The sequence below is a fragment of the Macaca mulatta genome, chromosome 8 (genome assembly GCF_049350105.2).
Source record: "Macaca mulatta isolate MMU2019108-1 chromosome 8, T2T-MMU8v2.0, whole genome shotgun sequence".
Taxonomy (NCBI): domain Eukaryota; kingdom Metazoa; phylum Chordata; class Mammalia; order Primates; family Cercopithecidae; genus Macaca; species Macaca mulatta.
The window spans coordinates 97,341,285-97,360,748 of NC_133413.1; the positions used below are offsets into that span (position 1 = coordinate 97,341,285).

The 19,464-nt window shown below is 37.3% G+C and overlaps 1 protein-coding gene across 2 annotated transcripts in view; it reads left to right on the forward strand.

Annotated features, from left to right (window-relative positions):
• Positions 1–403: 403 nt before the first annotated feature.
• The window catches only part of CNBD1 (cyclic nucleotide binding domain containing 1), a 560,546-nt gene continuing 541,485 nt past the window's right edge, over positions 404–19,464 (forward strand). Inside the window, exon 1 of one of the 2 annotated variants that reach the window (XM_077942745.1) lies at positions 404–568. In XM_077942745.1, the coding sequence (XP_077798871.1) occupies positions 481–568 (88 nt within the window). In that variant the 5' untranslated portion in view covers positions 404–480. The remainder of the gene's footprint in view (positions 569–19,464) is intronic. The other variant, XM_015145661.3, reaches the window with a different exon arrangement.

Sequence of the window (19,464 nt, forward strand, 5' to 3'; positions counted from 1 at the left end):
AGGGATGGTTTACCCTATATATGTAGCCATGAAGAACAGTATAAATATGTTATCCCTGTTACTGCTGGTACAAAAAGGGCCTGTGATACCCAGTGTAAACATTTGGTAGGTAGGAAAAGGGCTCTGGACTATGGAAGACCAAGGAAGTGAACACTTTCATTTCACCTAGACTCATGAGTGCTGTTGATTCTGCTGTATCGGCCTTGTCTGCTACAGTTTCCTTCTTCATTACTGCTACTCTCTATAGCTCATAAAGTCCTACTCATGATTTCCACTGGACTGAAATATAGCATAGTTCTTCCTGGTCTAGATTCTACTCTTGGAAATGCACAAACAATGGATAAGAACTGTGAACAAGAAGATTCCATAGGATTCAGCCTATCAGAGAGGACCTTGAAGTTCTGCTTTATGAGCCTGCAGGCAAAGAGTGATCACTTACCTCTCAAGCAGCCTCTGGTCCTCTGCCTTTGAGCCATCAAGATGCCTATGTCTTCTCTTCCAGCAGCTATTTTGTCTCACATGACAGCTGTTAACAACGTGCCTCCTCCTCCACTTCACAGTATACCAAGTGAGTGGGAAATACTTTGGTGTTCTCATTCATCTACCGTTGTTTTCAGTGGTTCTTACCCCAGATATGACAACTGGGGTTATTTCAGGGTTGATAGCGACATTGGCAATCTTATTGACAGTGCTAAGGAATGGAAAGAGCATAGATGTGTAAATCCTGCTTGGTCTACTTGAAGTCATTTCAGTACTCTAGGTCTTAAGTACTTTTTCTTTGTAAAATGAGGATCTTTATGAACTCTTAGAGCTTCAGATACATCGAAAGGTTTCTAAAGATGAAAGAAAACAAAGGCTCAGAGAGGCCACATGTTCCACCAGCTATCATGTTCCTTTTTCTAGCAGATCTTCTACTCCCTACCAAGAGTTGGTCCTACTACCCTTAATGGGATAATTAATACTTAATATTCTCTAGGAGAATTCTCATTTCAATTTGACGAGGAAAAAAAGATAATTCCTACTATTCCGACTGTGAAATTTATTCCTATTTAACTTTTTAATTTTCTAGTCTTTTACTTATAAGAATTAAGTATAGAACTAGATATTTCAAAGTTTATACAATTGACAGTATTTTCTCATTTTATGTAATTGGTCTAAACCTATAACATTTTCTTAAGATTGTAAACACTTCTTATGGCCATAGAATTTATAGATCTATTATTTGAGCACCATCATTCTGACTTATGTATGAGTCCCAGTGTTAGTTAAGATTTTAAAAAAATACGTGGATAACAAAGGTAATACTTGTGACCCTTTTCAACTTCAATAAAGCATTAACTCTTATTTTGTTATTCATTGGGCAGATTTATAGTATTGATTTGAAGAAGCTAAGCCATGCATCCTTTTCCCTTCCTGTGAGAGTTAATTTCTCCAAATACATTTTAAAAAATTAATGCTCATAGTCTCCAGGTTAAAAAGGTATCACAGGTGGCAGTTGATACTCCTTGAACGGGTACACTGATGTCTTGAATCGTGTTAGATAAAATCCTTATGGTAAACAAAATTAATTCCATTTGTACATTTGTATTATCATGAAAACATTCTTGCATCTGGTCAAAGTTTTCTAGTTCTACTTGAGTGGAAATAAGAATTAAGTGCAATTTTGCTGAAGAAACACAGCTTCCACTATTCAGGTTTTATTTGTGAAAAAGAAAATAAAAGTCACCATAAAATAATATTTTTAAAAAGCCCAGGAAACTCAGTAGCTGGGAGTTAAAAGATCAAATTAATTTAGAATCAATGAGATGAGATTTGTGCTACCCTCTGTAGTGCCTCCCAAGGACACTTAACTTCTGTGAAGTGATTAAAAGATGAAAAATCAGCAGCAATTTAGATCTCAGAACTGAATCGAGCATAATGGAAAGTGGTGGAGCTCCCAGTGTTCTCTTTAGAGGCTCCCACTTGATGTTTCTATGTCTGAGACTTCTCTTTGAGGATGTGCCCGGCTTGCCTTAATAACTGTGTCTTTTTGCTAACTGTAGCAAGGCCACAATTTCCCTTAGCAAACACTGATTGTCTCGCTGCTGAAACAATGATCTCATGGAAGCCAATGTGTGGTGAATGCTTTCAATTTATGAAATGACTGAACCTGCATTACAAAAGATATATAAATGAGTTTAAAAGGCAATGGGCATAAATAGGAATGCATATTTACATACCTAAAGAGAAAATCCAGCCATTGTATACATCCTCGATACTTTGTATTTGTTGAGTTAGGTTGGATTTAGTGACTAATTCACCTTCTCTGTAAGTATTTATTTATTTATTTATTTTTATTTATTTTTTGAGACGAAGTCTTGCTGTCTTGCCCAGGCTGGAGTGCACTGGTGCGATCTCCGTTCACCACAACCTCTGCCTTCCAGGTTCAAGCAATTCTCCTACCTCAGCCTCCTGAGCAGTTGGGACTACAGGCGTGCCTGGCTAATTTTTGTATTTTTAGTAGAGATCGGGTTTCACTATGTTGGCCAGGCTGGTCTCGATCTCCTGACCTTGCGATCTGCCTGCCTCAGCCTCCCAAAGTGCTGGGATTTACAGGCATGAGCTACCATGCCCCAGCTCTCTGTATTTATATGTGAATATTGTTAATTGACTGCTTTCTATAGTTAGTATGTAAACATGTAGCATGCTATGTTATTTCATGTATTTCTTACAATAACTCTGTGTCTTTGGTGGATAGAATAGTGGTCCCAGTGATATCCATGCCTTAATTCACAAATGAATAGGTTATACTACATGTCAGGGAGAATTGAGGCTGCACATGCAATTAAAGCAGCTAATTGGCTCACCTTGAGATGGGAGAATATTCCGGATTGTCTGGGTGCCCGCCACAGTTGTGAGAGCCTTTATAAGTGAAAGAGGAAGGCAAGAGAGTCACTCAGAATGATATGTGAGAAAGATGAGAAAGACTCGACTGGCCATTGCTGGCTTTGAAGATGGAGGGGTGACAAAAGCCAAGGCATTCAGGCAGCCTCTAAAAGAGGGAAAAGCAAATAAATGGATTCTTCCCTAGTGCCTCCAGAAGAATTGCAGTCCTGCTGATGTGATTTTAGCCCAGAGAAATCAGTTTCAGAGTTCTCATTTCCAGAACTGTTAGATAATACATTTTTATTGTTTTATGCCACTAAGGCAGTGGCAATCTTTTACAGCAGCAATAGAAAATTAATACGTGTTCCAGTTTACACTTAAGGATAATAAGGCTTAGGTTTCACTCTAAGGTTCACACAGATATTAAGTAGCAGAGGCTCCTCATAGCGTCCTCTGTGTAAACGAACTCTCTCTACTCACAACAACAAAGCTAGCAGCATTCTGGATTGCCCCTTACCTCCTGCCCTGAATTTCTTGCCCATTTGGCTTCTTAGATGCTATTAATGTATGGGAGGCAACATGTCACACATCTTCAAACACTCCTTCACTGCTATCTTGTTCACTCTGAAATTCAGACTTAGACACTTCAAGTAGTTAATCTTCTTGAGCTAGTTTACTGCTTATGGTTCTTTCTTCTTTGAAACTTTCAAGTCTTCTCCTTTTCTGGTCTCTTTGACTTCTGTCTCAGGATTCTTCACAGTTTGCTAACCTTAGGGGAAGAATGAACGCTCTCAAAAGCAAAAGAGTTGTTCCACTTTTCGTTCTGGATGAGATTTATTTTAAAAACATAGCTAGCAAACTGTACAATTTTACCACATAAGTGAAATGGCATCTGGTTTAAGTACATACATGACCCATTATTATTATAAGTTGTTTCCCTGAAGAGACAGAAAAAAAGGAAAAAATAAGTCTTATTTTAAAAAATTTTTAATGGAAGGCAAGAAGCTGTTCTTCACTATTTGGTTTATGGTCCAGTTAACTTTCTTTCTTTGGGTAAATTTGCTGCTACTCTATTTTCTTCACACTAATTAGGCTTATTCTTCTGAGGAAGAATGGGTTTAAAAATATGCTTTCCATTTTGACTACTGGTTGACTTGAAAAAAAATTTCTGTGCTTTTCCAGTTCCAAAAGTGTTTCAAGTTCACCAGACATTTCTAGATACCTTTCATTTGTTCCAACATATGAGTTGGAGAAAAAAAAAAAAAAAAAAGCATTCAAGATAAGACCAGAGACACGTCAAGAAATTTAGAAACAAGATAGTACTCTTAAGCGAATGTTTTTCTTTGCTCTTTTTCATTTTATGGCTTTACATTTACTGCAAATCTGAAAAGACTGTGTCATCATTCCTAAGAGTTCAAAGGCATTTTCTATAATTTGAGAGTTTTTCCGTTCTTTGGTAGCCAAGGATTAAAGGTATATATTTGAAAAAGTGAATATTGTACCATTTAAAAGTTTTAAACCATTCAAATCCTAGGAATGCAGGTAAGAAAAAAAGGAGGCTTGCCAGTGAAGAAGAAAAACAGGGAAGTGGATTGTGTAATGTGTAAAGAAACCAAGTTTAAGAAAAAGAAAGAACTAAAATAAATAAGAATGAAAATTCCAAGAAGGAATAAAAGGTGGGAAAAAGGTTGAATGTGTCCATTTCTGTATCTGTACAATCAATGATAGTCGCAATGGGATGTGCTATCACAAAATTCAGAAGTATTGAAAAATTTTTTTCCTTGCCTTAAATTTTTAGGATAAAAGCCAAATTTTTAATCCCAAGGAGAAAAGATGGGTGTTTTATTGTAAAGCAAATATTTAGTCTTTTTTTCCTATTACTGTTATAACTATTTTGATGTACTTTGTGTCAAACCATTTCGAGTGGCCTTTAGAAATTAAGCTGTGAGAACTTAAATGTGAGCTTGATGGTACCTGGGAGTTCAGGCAGGAAACAGGAAATGGTGAAGTCAATTGCAATGCCTTGCAAATCACATCTCTCCACTAGATGTCAGGCTAGGTCTCCCCTGCGTCTCAGGCTACTGCTCTATCAGTCTATTTCAGAAATTAGTCCTGTTATTAGTTCCATGTTACCAATCCTTCAGCCAACTGAAGATGCTGGTCCTCCAGCATCTTTCACGGAACTGATCTCTGGTCTTCCTTCCAACATATATTATGAACTAGATTTACTTGTCTGATAGGATGATTAAACTTTTTGATCACTTTAACTCTCCATCCAAAAGCTGTCAGGGTCCTACTCGCCTTTAAAACTTAGATTCTAATCTATTTTCCACAATCTGGCATTTAAATCTTTCATGATTAGGCTAAAATCTGTCTCTTGTGTTCTAGATCTTATTCTCCATTGATGTAACTCTCCTCTACAGCTAAAACACTTTGTTATTCCTTAAGCTTATCTGCCAATACTGATTAGAGGTATAGGAAGATTTCAAAGGTTAAATTAAACATTCAGATGGACACACTTGGCACATATGTGGAGTAAAGTTACAGCCTTCCATAAGGACACTGTTAGGGGTTCCCCTTCTGTGGAAAAAGTCCCCAGATGCCTAGGCTGCAGCCCACACAGCCAGCCCTCTTTGGCTACCTACATAGTAGCTCAGGTTTAAGGCAGTGAGAGTCACATAGGGCAGATGCTGAATTGCCCTGGCTTAAAACCCTCATAAACCATCGTTTTTAATAAAAATTCCGAAGGCACTGCTTCCAAGTTTCCTGTAAGAAAACTCTCAATTACAAGAGTTAAGGTGCTCAAGGGTAGCTCATTTCAGTGACTGCTCATCAGGTATTCATACATCATCTGTAGTGCTTCCTAGTCCAAATGCAAGTCATCAATCCAAGATCATTGTTATCATAAGCAATGTTGCCCAGCAACACTGTTAACTGTACCTTAATCTGGCCTATAAGGAACAGAGCTGGAGAGTTCCCATGCTGATAGGAAAACCATTCCTTTAATTACACCATCATAATCTTCACCATACTGTCATGCCTTAGCTCATGTTTCCTGTGTTTGGGGTTCCCTTTGCTCTTCCTCTGTTTGTTCTTATTTCAGTTCTTCAGAGTTTTTGTAAATTACTTTAATCTCCACAAAGACTCTCCTGACTTTTCCAGTATGAAGAAACTGTATATACTATTTTAATATAATTGTATTTATTAATTATAATCACATTTTATATAATCATATTTATATAATTTTTATGAATCACTATAGAGCCAAGAAGTAGGATTATTGGATCATATGGTAATTCTATTTTTAATATTTTTGAGGAACTTTCATACTGCTTTCCAAAATGATTGTATTAATTTACATTCTCACCAACAGTGTATCAGGGTTCCCTTTCCTCCACTTTCTCTCTAACACTTATCTTTCGTTTTTTTGATAGTAGCCATGCTAACAGGTGTGAGGTGGTATCTTGCTGTGGATTTAATTTGTATTTTCCTGATGATTAGAGATATTGACCATTTTTTTGTTGGCCATTCATAGGTCTTATTTTGAAAAATGTCTATTCAGGCCCTTTGCCCATTTTTCAAGTTGGACTATGTGTTTTCTTGTTATTGAATTGTTTGAGTTCCCTATATATTTTGGATATTACCCCTTTATCATAGGTTAGTTTGCAAATATGTTCTCCATTCTGTGGGTTGTCTCTTCACTCTGTTAATTATTTCCTTTTCTGTGCAGAGGCTTTGTAGAGTTATGTGATCTAATTTATCTACATTGACTTTTGTTGCCTGTGCGTTTGAGAAAGCTGAGGCAGGAGGATCGCTTGAGCCCAGGAATTTGAGGTTTCAGTGGGCTATGATCATGCCACTGCACTCCACCCTGAGCAACATCACAAGACTCTGTCTTTTTTTTTTTTTTTTTTAGATGGAGTTTCGCTCTTGTTGCCCAGACTGGAGTGCAATGGCGTGATCGCTATTCACTGTAACCTCCGCCTCCTAGGTTCAAGTGATTCATCTGCCTCAGCCTCCCAGGTAACTGGGATTACAGGCATGTACCACCACGCCTGGCTAATTTTGTATTTTTAGTAGAGATGGGGTTTCTCCATGTTGATCAGGCTGGTCTCAAACTCCCAGCCTCAGGTGATCTGCCCACCTTGGCCTCCCAAATTGCTGGGATTACAGGTGTGAGCCACCACACCTGGCCAAGACCCTGTTTTTTTTTTTTTTTTTTTTTAAAGGATGAATTTGTGGAGAATTGATATATTTATAATATTCAGTCATCCTACTCAATAACTGGTATCTTTACAATGCTCAGTCTACCTCCCTCTCAGGCTCAATGGCTCACACCTGTAATCCCAGCACTTTGGGAGGCTGAGATGGGAGGATCCCTGGAGGCGAGGAGTTTGAGACTACCCTTGGCAACGTAGTGAGACCCTGTGTCTACCAAACAATAAATGCATAAATAAATACATCTTCTGCTTCAAATTTATGTAAGTGTTCTTTTCTTGTATGCCCCTAAATAAAATTTATTCCTGGGTATTTTATCTTTTTTCTATTATGAATGATATCTTTTTCTAATTGTAAAGTCAGTATGTGAGAAATATTAAATTTAAATTTTTAAAATCTTTTGAAATAATCACAATCTTACAGATGTTGGAAGTTCAGATTAAAGGAACTTATTTTTCTAGAGCAATTTGACATTCCATCATCCCCATATTTTAGTGTGTATTGTTAAAAAAATATTGTTACATAATTACAATACAACTATCAAGATCAGGAAAATTAACATTGACACATTACTGTAATCTAATCTTTGGACCCCATTCAAATTTGGTCAGTTGTTCTGATAATGTCCTTTCTAGTAAAACAATCCAATTCAAAATCTCATGTTTTTCTGGTCAGTGTGTCTGTTTTATGCCAGTACCATACTATTTTGATAGCTTTATATTTTGAAATCAGACAGTGTGATACTTTTAGCTTTGTTCTTTTTTCTTGAGATTGCTTTGACTCTTCAGGATCTTGCTGTCTTATCTCTTCAATTTCTTTCAGTCTGGAATAGTTTCTCAGTTTTCCGGGAGACTACAAAGTAGTTATTTTATAGAATATCTTTTAATTTGGTTTGTGTGATATTTCCTCATGATTAGATTTGAGGTAGACATCTTTGTCAGAAATATCACAGGAGCGATTTCATGTTCTCCTTCCATCTTATCAGGGACCATATGATCTCAGTTTGTCCCACTCTTGATGATACTCACTTTAGTAATGATTAAGGTGATATATGGAGAACTTTCCACCTGTAAATGTACTCTTTTCTCTTGTTAAATTAATATGTTTTGTGAAGATGTATTTTAAGGTGTATAAATATTCCATTTCTCATGAAATATTAAATTAACATTAAATAGATACATTGACCATTTTTTATTTGGGTTAAAAAATAAAAATTAGATATATGAACTGTGAGGTTTCTATTTTATTCAAAGAGTTTTAAGGAGTTACTTTAATTATATATTTGGATCACATTGGTCACAGTTTGGACAGTGGGAGCCACTTTAAGTTGGTTTGAGCATTTCTTTGCTTCTGACACAGTGAGATTTTTCAAACTCTTTTCATACTTTCTTTGTCTGATCCCTGGAATCAGCCATTTTCCCTAAGAGCCCTGTCTTATTTTAATGAAAATTTAAGATTTGGGTGCTCTGTGTGTCTTGATCTTAGGATGCCGTTGCTCCCAGGCCCTCTCAGTGGACAGATCTAGGGAATACAAAGTCACATTTGTATTTGTTTGTATATCAGTTTATATGTATATATATATTAAAAATTGTGAGTTTACACTGATTTCTTTAATCCTAATGCAGCACCACAGGCTCATTCTTATCTTCTCCCTTTCTGTATTTCTAACTCCCATCTCTGAAGTGATAAAGCTTTCTCCTATTAGCTTTATCATAACACCTTTGAGCAGTTTCCTTGTTTGTAATCTATCTTCCATATTCACTGCCGTCCATTCTGACATTTAGCTCTGCGACACTCCCTCTGCCTCACACCTCACAACTGCTGTCCTTACCTGGTTGTTCTGAGACTCTGCACAGGCCCACCTTAACGTGGATGCCCTCCACACCCTGGTCTTGGATGCTGTGATACCTTACCTTTCACCTCACCTACTCCTGGCATAGATGTCTACCATCTGCTGCTGTCCCATTGGTCTTAGGACTCACTGTTCAAGGAAAAGGGCAAGCTGTTGAATTAGTTACTTCTGTAATAAGCCACTTCAGCAAGTACTCTAATGGGTTTCTGGCTTATGTACTTGTTTTCTATCTATATAATTATAATAATAGCAAAAACTGATTTGTATCTTTCTTTCTAATTTCTATATCTTATGCATTTCTTTTATTAAATTGTGTCCTTTGGTACTTTCAGAAATTTGTAGCACTAGTGTATATCTTTATCTCGTTCCTGAATTTAATGCTATTGCTTCTGGTGTTTCAACATTAAACATGATTCTATCTTTTGGTTTGATCTACCTACCAGCTTCAAAAAAATAAACTTTTTTCAATTTAAGCTGCTAAGAACTATGTTGAATTTTACTGAATACTTTGTCTGTATTTGGGGAGATTATAATTTTAAAAATTTCAACTTGTGGAAAATTATATTGCTATATTCACTAATTGAATTTTCTTTGATTACTTGCATAAATCTTACTTTGTTGTATGATCTTTGTTAATATGTTGCTGGGCACTATATCCTTATATATATTTTTGGAAAATATTCATGTGTATTTGTGAGATTAATCTCTGGTTTCCTTTTTCATGTTTTGTCATATTTGAATCTAATTGTTTTGCTTGCTTCATCAAATAAATTTAAAAACTTTTCTATGTTTTGAAATATTTAACAAGCAAAAGTATTGTCTCTTCTATGAAGATCTGATGGAATCCACTGTGATAATGCCTTGTTTGATGCCTCTGTATGTGTGTATGTGTGTGTGTGTGTGTTTGTGGTGGAGGAAAATTGCTTTGAGATTATTCCCAGCTTTTCAAGGCAATTAATTTACTTAGGCTTTTCTCTCTCTTCTAATGTCAAATATAAGATACATTTTCCTTAAAAAATCATTTTTGTTTAGTTTCAGTTTTTTTGACCTTACATCTTTGTGTAAAAAATTTTTTTAAAAATTTCTTTTTAATGATATATACTGTTAGTTAGTTCCCAATTTTCTTATGTTGGGTACTTATGCCATTCTTTTTTAGATATGCCTGTGATTTACTTTTTTCTTTCCAAAGAACCAGCTCTTGATTTTTACTTTTCTGTATTTTTTGTTTTATAAATGTATTAATTGCTTTTCTTTGTTTTCTCCTTTCCATTTTTCTTATGTATTTTAATTTTCTTGTATTAAATACTTGAGTTAAAAGCTAATTTTTTACTTTATTCTATCTTTCTTCTTATAATATCAATCATTTTTTTCTTCAGAGAAATACTTTAACTATACTCTGTAGGTTCATGAAAGGATTCACTATTTTTACTTTATGTTTCATAGTTTTAGTTTTAATATCCTCTTTTGATTTAAGAATAAAATTTGGTACATGATTAATATATGTAAATATCTCCTACATCCTTAGTGATTCATTTTCTATTTGATTTTTGTTGGATGGCTAATGGGTTATTGGGGTTTATTTTGCCTCCATTTATACCTTCAATTTTTGCTTTATGAATTTTGATGGTATATAATTTGGAACAAAAATGTTTAGTAGTTTGATTCTATACCTATATCAAATCTCTGTTTCTTAATTTATGAACTTTAGACAATGCATATGTGTAACCTAGTATGAAATGAGAAAAATTTCCCTCTTCACATATTGATTTTGTTACAACAAATATTTATGTCCTTGGTTGGTTATATTCATATCTTTAAATATTAAACCTTTATTATTTTTAATATTTCTTAAACTGTAACTATTAATTATCTACTTTGTAAGGGAATATGTACAGATATATATTACATGTTCTCCTCTGCTGAAACTTCACATTTGTTACTCATTATTTATACTATCTCCATTATAACCTGTGAATAATTTATTTATGTTAATGTTTACAAAATTTGCCTACACTTTATTAGTATAGTTTGCATCCTATTTAAGTCTTAGTTGAATGGGTATGTGATTTCTTCACCCAGTGCTTACTAGGCTAAATTTGATATCCAAATAATATCTCTTAGGTTTCATATTTATTAGTTGGGGAATAATATTCATGAGTCATATTTTTTTCTTCCCTGAGGTTGCCCTACTCTTTGCAGGACACTGCTGTGGAGAAGTCTGTGGCCAAAGTTTTTCACACTTGTAGAAGGCTTCCTCTTTTGGCTTGCTGCTAAAATAATTATTTCTTTATCTTTGAAATATGGTAACAATTAGTTGCTAATCGAGTAACACCTAGAACATCTAATCTTTTTTGTAAATCATGTATCATGATTTCTCTTTGCCTTTCTGGGTCATGGTATTATATTTAATTCTGCAGATTCAAGTGTTTATATAAGTATTCTTGCATTATATCTTTGAACATTTTTTGTCTACTCTTATTTCTGTTTTCTTATTCGGAAATCATTTTTACATATAGTATCTGCTCCCTATTTTCATTTGTTATTTTCTCCTTCGTTTATATTTTTCCTATTTATTTGAGTGTATTAGTCTGTATCTATGACTATATTTTCTTAAATCTTTGTCATTTTTGCAGTTTCCCATGTGGATTTTATTTCTGCCATAATTTTATTTTATCTTCCTCTTATTTCCTGAATATTGCCTGCTTGTAATTTCTTTCTGTTTTCTTATTTATGGTTAATGCCTTATAATTTTGTTTTTCTTTCATCAAAGCTGTGTGTGTGTGTGTGTGTGTGTGTGTGAGAGAGAGAGAGAGAGAGAGAGAGAGAGAGAGAGAGAGATGGAGAAGCATGGATTTTTACTTCCTGGCATAATTATTACTCTGGTACATACTATTTGATTTTTATTTGCTGTTATAAATTAATCATTTTTACCTTATCCCTTAGAGCATATTGTGCTTAGGTTCCAGGATTATTAAATAGTGGTTATTTTTTGAAGGTAGATTACTTGTTAGAAAATAAACGGTGGTGGAGAGTGCCCTGGTTCAGCAGACAGATTGAATTTTCTTGTATGTTAATGTTGAACACTTTTCATCAACTCTGTTCTGTTCTTTTCCCTAAACAACATGCCCCTAACTCGTGCTGTCATCGTTTATATTCCAAAGGTTTGTGTAGTTATTTGGCCATAATCTATTTCTTTTCAGTGACTGAGATCAGCTGCTTCTGTGTGGATTGCCACTTACATTGTCCTCTGTATTATCACAACAACTTTATTCTGAAAAAAAAAATGACTGTTATGTGGGACCCCTGTTTAACCCCGCCTTTCATGAATGTCATTGGTTCAAGGGTATCCCTTTAGTCTGTCCATGTCGGAACATCTTCCCATTTCCAGTAAGGTTTAATGACTGCATCCTTCAGAGCTATATCAGCTTCCCCTGGAAAACTCTTCCCTTTTTCCTCAAACAAGAGAAGTATGCGTTTTCTCTTGTACCTCTTTTACAGTTTATTGATGTTTCACTATTTGGTTGATATTCTTCAGAATTCATAGTTAGAAAATATGGTTAATCCTCAGTTTTACTGTAGACCAGGCTCCTTCCCCCTACTTCTATTTTTTACTCTTTATGTTATTGAGTGGGCTGTTTGTCATGATGAATAGATTTTTAATGCTGAAAAAAATGACATTGACTTGATGTTCAATCTCATGTAGATTGGAGATGAAATAATTAAATATGATCTTCTGCAAGAAACAGGGTGGTTCTGGAGTTTTGAAAGTGTTATTTTAATAACATTTTTATTTCCACTTACCTGCCTTTGTTATTTTTCCTTGATTTGATTTTCATTGCACGGAACTGACTCTTACCTGACAAATTAGAGTCACATTATTATTACTTATTCATTATAATTTACTAAATAGTATTTAAATCCAATCATTATGATAAGTTCTAGTGTTTCAAGATGAATAGAAAATGGACCCTGTCTTCAGGGGATCGTCATAAATCTGAAGAAATATAGATATAAATTAAAAAGTCGTAAAGAAAGATGTTCTTTCTTTACGTAAAGTGCAACTATTCTTGTGGTGCTATAAGAGCACAATGGAAAATACATTTACCTTTTTCTATGGAAGACGGGTTTCAAAAATTGTCACTGGTTAACTTCTGAGATGGATCTGAAAGTATGGATGAGTTTTTTAAGTTGAGTAATGATCCAAAGAGAATATAATATCAAAAGGACAAGATATGTTCATGGAGCACCCAGAACATGCGTTGTTGAAAGATGGCGAGAATGAGGCCGGGCGCGGTGGCTCACGCCTGTAATCCCAGCACTTTGGAAGGCCAAGGTGAGTGGATCACGAGGTCAGGAGATTGAGACCATCCTGGCTAACACGGGGAAACCCCATCTCCACTAAAAATACAAAAAATTAGCCGGGCATGGTGGCGGGTGCCTGTAGTCCCAGCTACTCGGGAGGCTGAGGCAGGAGAATGGCATTAACCCAGGAGGCAGAGGTTGCAGTGAGCTGAGATTGTGCCACTGCACTCCAGCCTGGGAGACAGAGTGAGACTCCGAAACAAAAACAAAAACAAAAACAAAAACAAAACGGAGAATTGGGGAGGAACTTAAAGGGTGGTCTTCAATGAAGTCACAGAATTTAATTTAGGTACAATTATAAAAAGCATGATTACATACAAAGGGATTTAAAGTAAGAAAGTTTAACAATCACATTAGAATTTTAGAAAGTACTGTGAGAGTAGCCTGGAGGATGTGTTGGGGAGGAAGAAGCTGAAGTCAGGGACATTAGTTAGGAGATTATTGCAGTATTACAGGTGAGATTCAAAAAGAACCTGAAATAAGATATTGAACTGTGGCAAGCATGTGAATAGTACTACTTCACAACGTACACATCACATGGCCCTACTTTGTGACTTCTGATTAACGACAATCCTTATTGTCATTGGGATAAGACGAGACACACGGTCAGTCCTTTGTATCTGAGGTCTCCCTATGCAGACTCAACTTGGGATACAACATATTAGAAAAAATAAAAAAATAATAATACTACAATGAAAATAATATAAATTACAAAACAATGCAGTATAACACTATTTAAATAGGATTTATACTGTATTAGGTATTAAAAGTAATCTAGAGAAGATTTAAACTATATGGGAAGATGTGCATAGGTTATCTGAAAATATGCCATTTTACATGAAAGACTTGAGCACTTATGGATTTTTGTGTTGGAGGGATGAAAGAGGTGTCCTAGAACCAACACCCTGTGGATATTGATGGACAACTGTATTTTGAAAATATTTAGGATATATTTAAAAAGAGGTAGAGTTGACAGTCTTTGTAACACTTTGGTCCTGAAGAGGAAAGGGCAGAATAAGGTCTCAAGATTGGTTATAGATACAACAACAAAAAAAGAAAACCTCAGGTCAATAACCTTAATGAACGTCAATGAAAAAATCCTCAACAAAATATCAGCAAACCAAATTCAGCAGCACATCAAAGCTTATCCACCATGATCAAGTAGGCTTCATCTCTGGGATGCAAGGTTGGTTCAACATATGCAAATCAAGAAATGTGATTCATCACATAAACAGAACTAAAGACAAAAATCACATGATTATCTCAATAGATGCAGAAAAGGTTTTTGATAAAATTCAACATTCCTTCATGTTAAAAACTCTCAATAAACTAGATATCGAAGGAACATACCTCAAAATAATAAGAAGCATACATGAAAAACCCACAGTCAATATCATACTGAATGAATGGGCAAAAGCTGGCAGCATTCCTCTTGAATGCCAGCACAAGACAAGGATGCCATCTCTCACCACTCCTATTCAACACAGTTTTGGAAGTTCTGGCCAGGGCAATCAGGCAAGAGAAGGAAATAAAGGGTATTCAAATAGTAACAGAGGAAGTAAAACTATCCCTGTTTGCAGATGACATGATTCCATATCTAGAAAACCCCATTTTCTCAGTTCCAAAGCTTCTCAAGATGATAAGCAACTTCAGCAAAATCTCAGGATACAGAATCAATGTGCAAAAATCGCTAGCATTCCTATACGCCAACAACAGACAAGCAGAGAACCAAATCATGAGCGAATTCCCATTCACAATTGCCACAGAAAGAATAAAATACTTAGGAATACAGCTAACAAGGGAGGTGAAAAATCTCTACAATGAGAACTATAAATGACTGCTCAAATAAATCAGATATGACACAGACAAATGGAAAACCATTCCATGCTCATGGATAGGAAGGATCAATATCATTAAAATGGCCATCTGCCCAAAGCAATTTATAAATTCAATGCTATTGCCATTAAACTGTCATTCACATTCTTCACAGTATTAGAAAAAACTATTTTAAAATTCATATGGAATCAAAAAGAGCCTCAATAGCCAGGCAATCTTAAGCAAAAAGAAAAAAACTGGAGCCATCACGCTGCATGACTTTTAAACTACACTGCAGGGCTACAGTAACCAAAACAGCATGGTACCAGCATAAGAATAGACACATAGAATGATGGAACAGAGTAGTGAACCCCAAAATCAGCTCACATATCTACAATTATCTGATCTTCAACAAACCTGGCAAAAATAGGCAATGGGGAAAAGATTCCCTATTCAATAAATGGTACTGGGAAAACTGGCTAGCCATAAGCAGAAAATTGAAACTGGACCCCTTTTTTTACACCATATTCAAAACTTAAGATGGGTTAAAGATTTAAATGTAAAACTCCAAACTATAAAAATCCTGGAAGACAACCTAGGCAATACTATTCAGAGGCATGGACAAAGATTTCATGATGAAGATGCCAAAAGCAATTGCAACAAAAGCAAAATTGACAAATGAGATCCAATCAAACTAGAGTTTCTTCACAGCAAAAGAAACTATCAGCAGAGTAAACACACAACCTACAGAACGGGAAAAAAATTTTTGCAAATTATGCATCTGACATAGGTCTAAGATCTAGCATCTATAAGGAACTTAAAACAAATTTACAAGAAAAAAAAACCCATTAAAAAGTGGGCAAAGGACATGAATAAGCATTTCTCAACAGAAGACATAAACATGGCCAACAATCTTATGGAAAAAAGCTCAACATCCCTGATCATTAGAGAAATGCAAATCAAACCACTAAGACACCATCTCACACCAGTCAGAATAGCTGTTATCAAAAAGTCAAAAAAGTACAGATGCTAGTGAGATTGTGGAGAAAAAAGAACACTTACACCCTGTTGTTGGGACTATAAATCAGTTCAACTGTTGTGGAAGACAGTGTGGCAATTCTTCAAAGACCTAAACACAGAAATACCACTGAACCCAGCAATCCCATTACTGGGTATATACCCAAATGAATATAAATCGTTCTATTATAAAGACACATGCACACTTATGTTCACTGCAGCACTATTCACAATAGCAAAGACATGGACTCAACCTTAACACCCACCAATGATAGACTGGGTAAAGAAAATGTGGTACATAACACATGCAGTACTATGCAGCCATAAAAAAAAGAATAAGATTATGCCCTTCGGAGGGACATGGATGGTGCTGGAGGCCATCTTCCTTAGCAAACAAACTCAAGAACAGAACACCAAATACCACGTGTTCTCACTTGTAAGTGGGAGCTAAGAGATGAGAACACATGGACACATAGAGGGGAACAACATACACTGAGGCCTACTGGAAGGTGGAAGGTGGGAGGAAGGAGAGAATCAGAAAAAAATAACTAATGGATACTAGGCTTAATACCTGAGTGATGAAATAATGCATGTAACAAACCACCATGACACCCGTTTACCTATATAACAAACCTGCACACCCTGCACATTCCCTGGAACTTAAAAGTTAACAAAAAATAGATTGGTGATAAAGTTATTATAAGTGGTAGGGATTTTCTTAATCCAGACAAAATTCAGGCGAGGATCATGTTTTATGTGGCAAAATAAACATAGGAGAAATATTGAGTGAAGTTTTGGTTATCTTGAGTTTGATTTTCCTGGGCAACATTCACGTGAATATTTAGTGGAGCACCGGTTAGAGATCTGGTCTAGAGAGTTTGATTTGAGTATCTTAAAATCAATGTGATCACTGAAGACATGAATGCAGATAAGATTATGCAAAAAGAGGATCTAAGCTGAGAAGAGAAGACAGGGGTAATGAGAATGGATTCTTGGCCAACATCAATGCTTGAGAGAAGAAGATAGCATTCAGTGGAGCAGTCTAATAAGGGGAAAGCAAGAAAGGAGAGAATGGTGTTGTGTCTGGAATTGGTGGGTTCTTGGTCTCACTGACTTCAAGAATGAAGCCACGGACCCTGGCGGTGAGCATTACAGTTCTTAAAGATAGTGTGTCCGGGGTTTGTTTCTTCAGACGTTCAGATGTGTCTGGAGCTTCTTCCTTCTGGTGGGTTCGTGGTCTCGCTGTCGGGAGTTAAGCTGCAGACCTTCATGGTGAGTGTTACAGTTCTTAAAAGCAGCCTGTCTGGAGTTGTTCGTTCTTCCCAGTGGATTCGTGGTCTCATTGGCTTCAGTAGTGAAGCTGCAGACTTTCGTGGTGAGTGTTACAGCTCATAAAAGCATGGTGGACCCAAAGAGTGAGCAGCAGCAAGATTTATTGCAAAGAGCAAAAGAACAAAGCTTCCACAATGTGGAAGGAGACCAGAGCCAGTTGCTGCTAACTGACTTGGGCAACCTGCTTTTATTCCTTTATCTGACCCCACCCACATCCTGCTGATTGGTTCATTTTACAGAGAGCTGATTGGTCCACTTTACAGAGAGCTGATTGATCCGTTTTGACAGAGTGCTGATTGGTGCATTTTCAATCCTTGAGCCAGACACAGAGTGCTAGACAGAAAAGTTCTCCAAGTCCCCACCAGGTTAGCTAGATACAGAGTACCAATTGGTATACTTACAAACCTTGAGCTGGACACAGTACTGATTGGTGTATTTACAAACCTTGAGCTAGACAGAGAGTACTGATTGGTGCGTTTACAGTCCTTGAGCTAGACACAGAGTGCTAGACAGAAAAGTTCTCCAAGTCCCCACTAGGTTAGCTAGACACAGAGTACTGATTGGTGTATTTACAAACCCTGAGCTGGACACAGAGTACTGATTGGTGTATTTAGGATCCTCTAGCTAGACATAAAAGTTCTCCTAGTCCAGAATGGCGTGAACCCGGGAGGCGGAGCTTGCAGTGAGCCGAGATCCGGCCACTGTGCTCCAGCCTGGGCGGCAGAGCGAGACTCCGTCTCAAAAAAAAAAAAAAAAAAAAAAAGTTCTCCTAGTCCCTACCAGATTAGCTAGATACAGAGCGCTGATTGGTGCACATACAATCTCTGGCTAGATATAAAAGTTCTCCAAGTCCCCATCCGCCTCAGGAGCCCAGCTGGCTTCACCTAGTGGATCCCGCACTGGGGCTGCAAGCGGAACTGCCCTCGCCAGTCTAGAGTCGCGCCTGCACTCCTCAGCCCTTGGGTGGTTGATGGGACCGGGCGCCACAAAGCAAGGGCGCCCCTGGGGAAGGCTGCCCCCTGCGGGGGCCCACCACAGTGGGGAAGCTCAGACATGGTGGGCTGCAGGTCCAGAGCCCTGCCCCGCGGGGAGGCAGCTAAGACCCGGCCAGAATTTGAGTGCAGCACAGGTCGGCGGGCACTGCTGGGGGACCCGGCGCAACCTCCGCAGCTGCTGGCATGGGTGCTAAGCCCCCCACTGCCCTGGGCGGATGGCCGGCCCCTCAGTGTATGGGGCCCGCGGAGGCCGCGCTCGCCTGCACTCGGACTGGCCCGTGAGCGCCGTGCAGGCGCAGCCCGGGTTCCTGCCGGCACCTCTACCTCCACACCTCCCGGCAAGCAGAGGGAGGCAGCTCCGGCCTTAGCCAGCCCAGAGAGGAATCCCACGGTGCCATGGCGGGCTGAAGTGCTCCTCAAGCGCCGCCAGAGTGGACACCGAGGCCGAGGAGGCGCTGAGAATGAGGGCTGCTAGCATATTGTCACCTCTCAGTGTCACAAAAACCTAGTAAGAAGAACCTTTAGTGTCAAACATCACACAGGGTAAGATGTAGACTGAAAAGAGGTTATTTGACTAGAATCTACAAGGTCTCTGATGATCTTAATGAAAACAATTTCGAAAAATAATGAAGGCAGACAATTAATTATAGTAGATGGAGGAGTGAATTTGGGTTGGGGAAATAGAAAAGATACATGCAGATTATTTTTTCCAAAAATGCTGGGTATAAAGAGAAGTTATTTTGATAATTTGTTGTAAAACATTGCCCCTTTCCCTTTTGTGTGTTCCCCACCACTCCCCTGCTGCCCCCATTTTCTCTTCTCGGGTAATACAGTTCTATTTTAACATCTTAACCCACCCAGTCAATGAACAGGAATAATCTAGGCACACTTGGGAATTGTCCCTGTCAGTGTACCAGCATTTATTAATAGAAGACTTTGATTCAGCATTATTCTTTGGCCGCTGAAGGTTTGTTTAGTCACCCTTTTTGGGTGCCTCATTCTTATCTA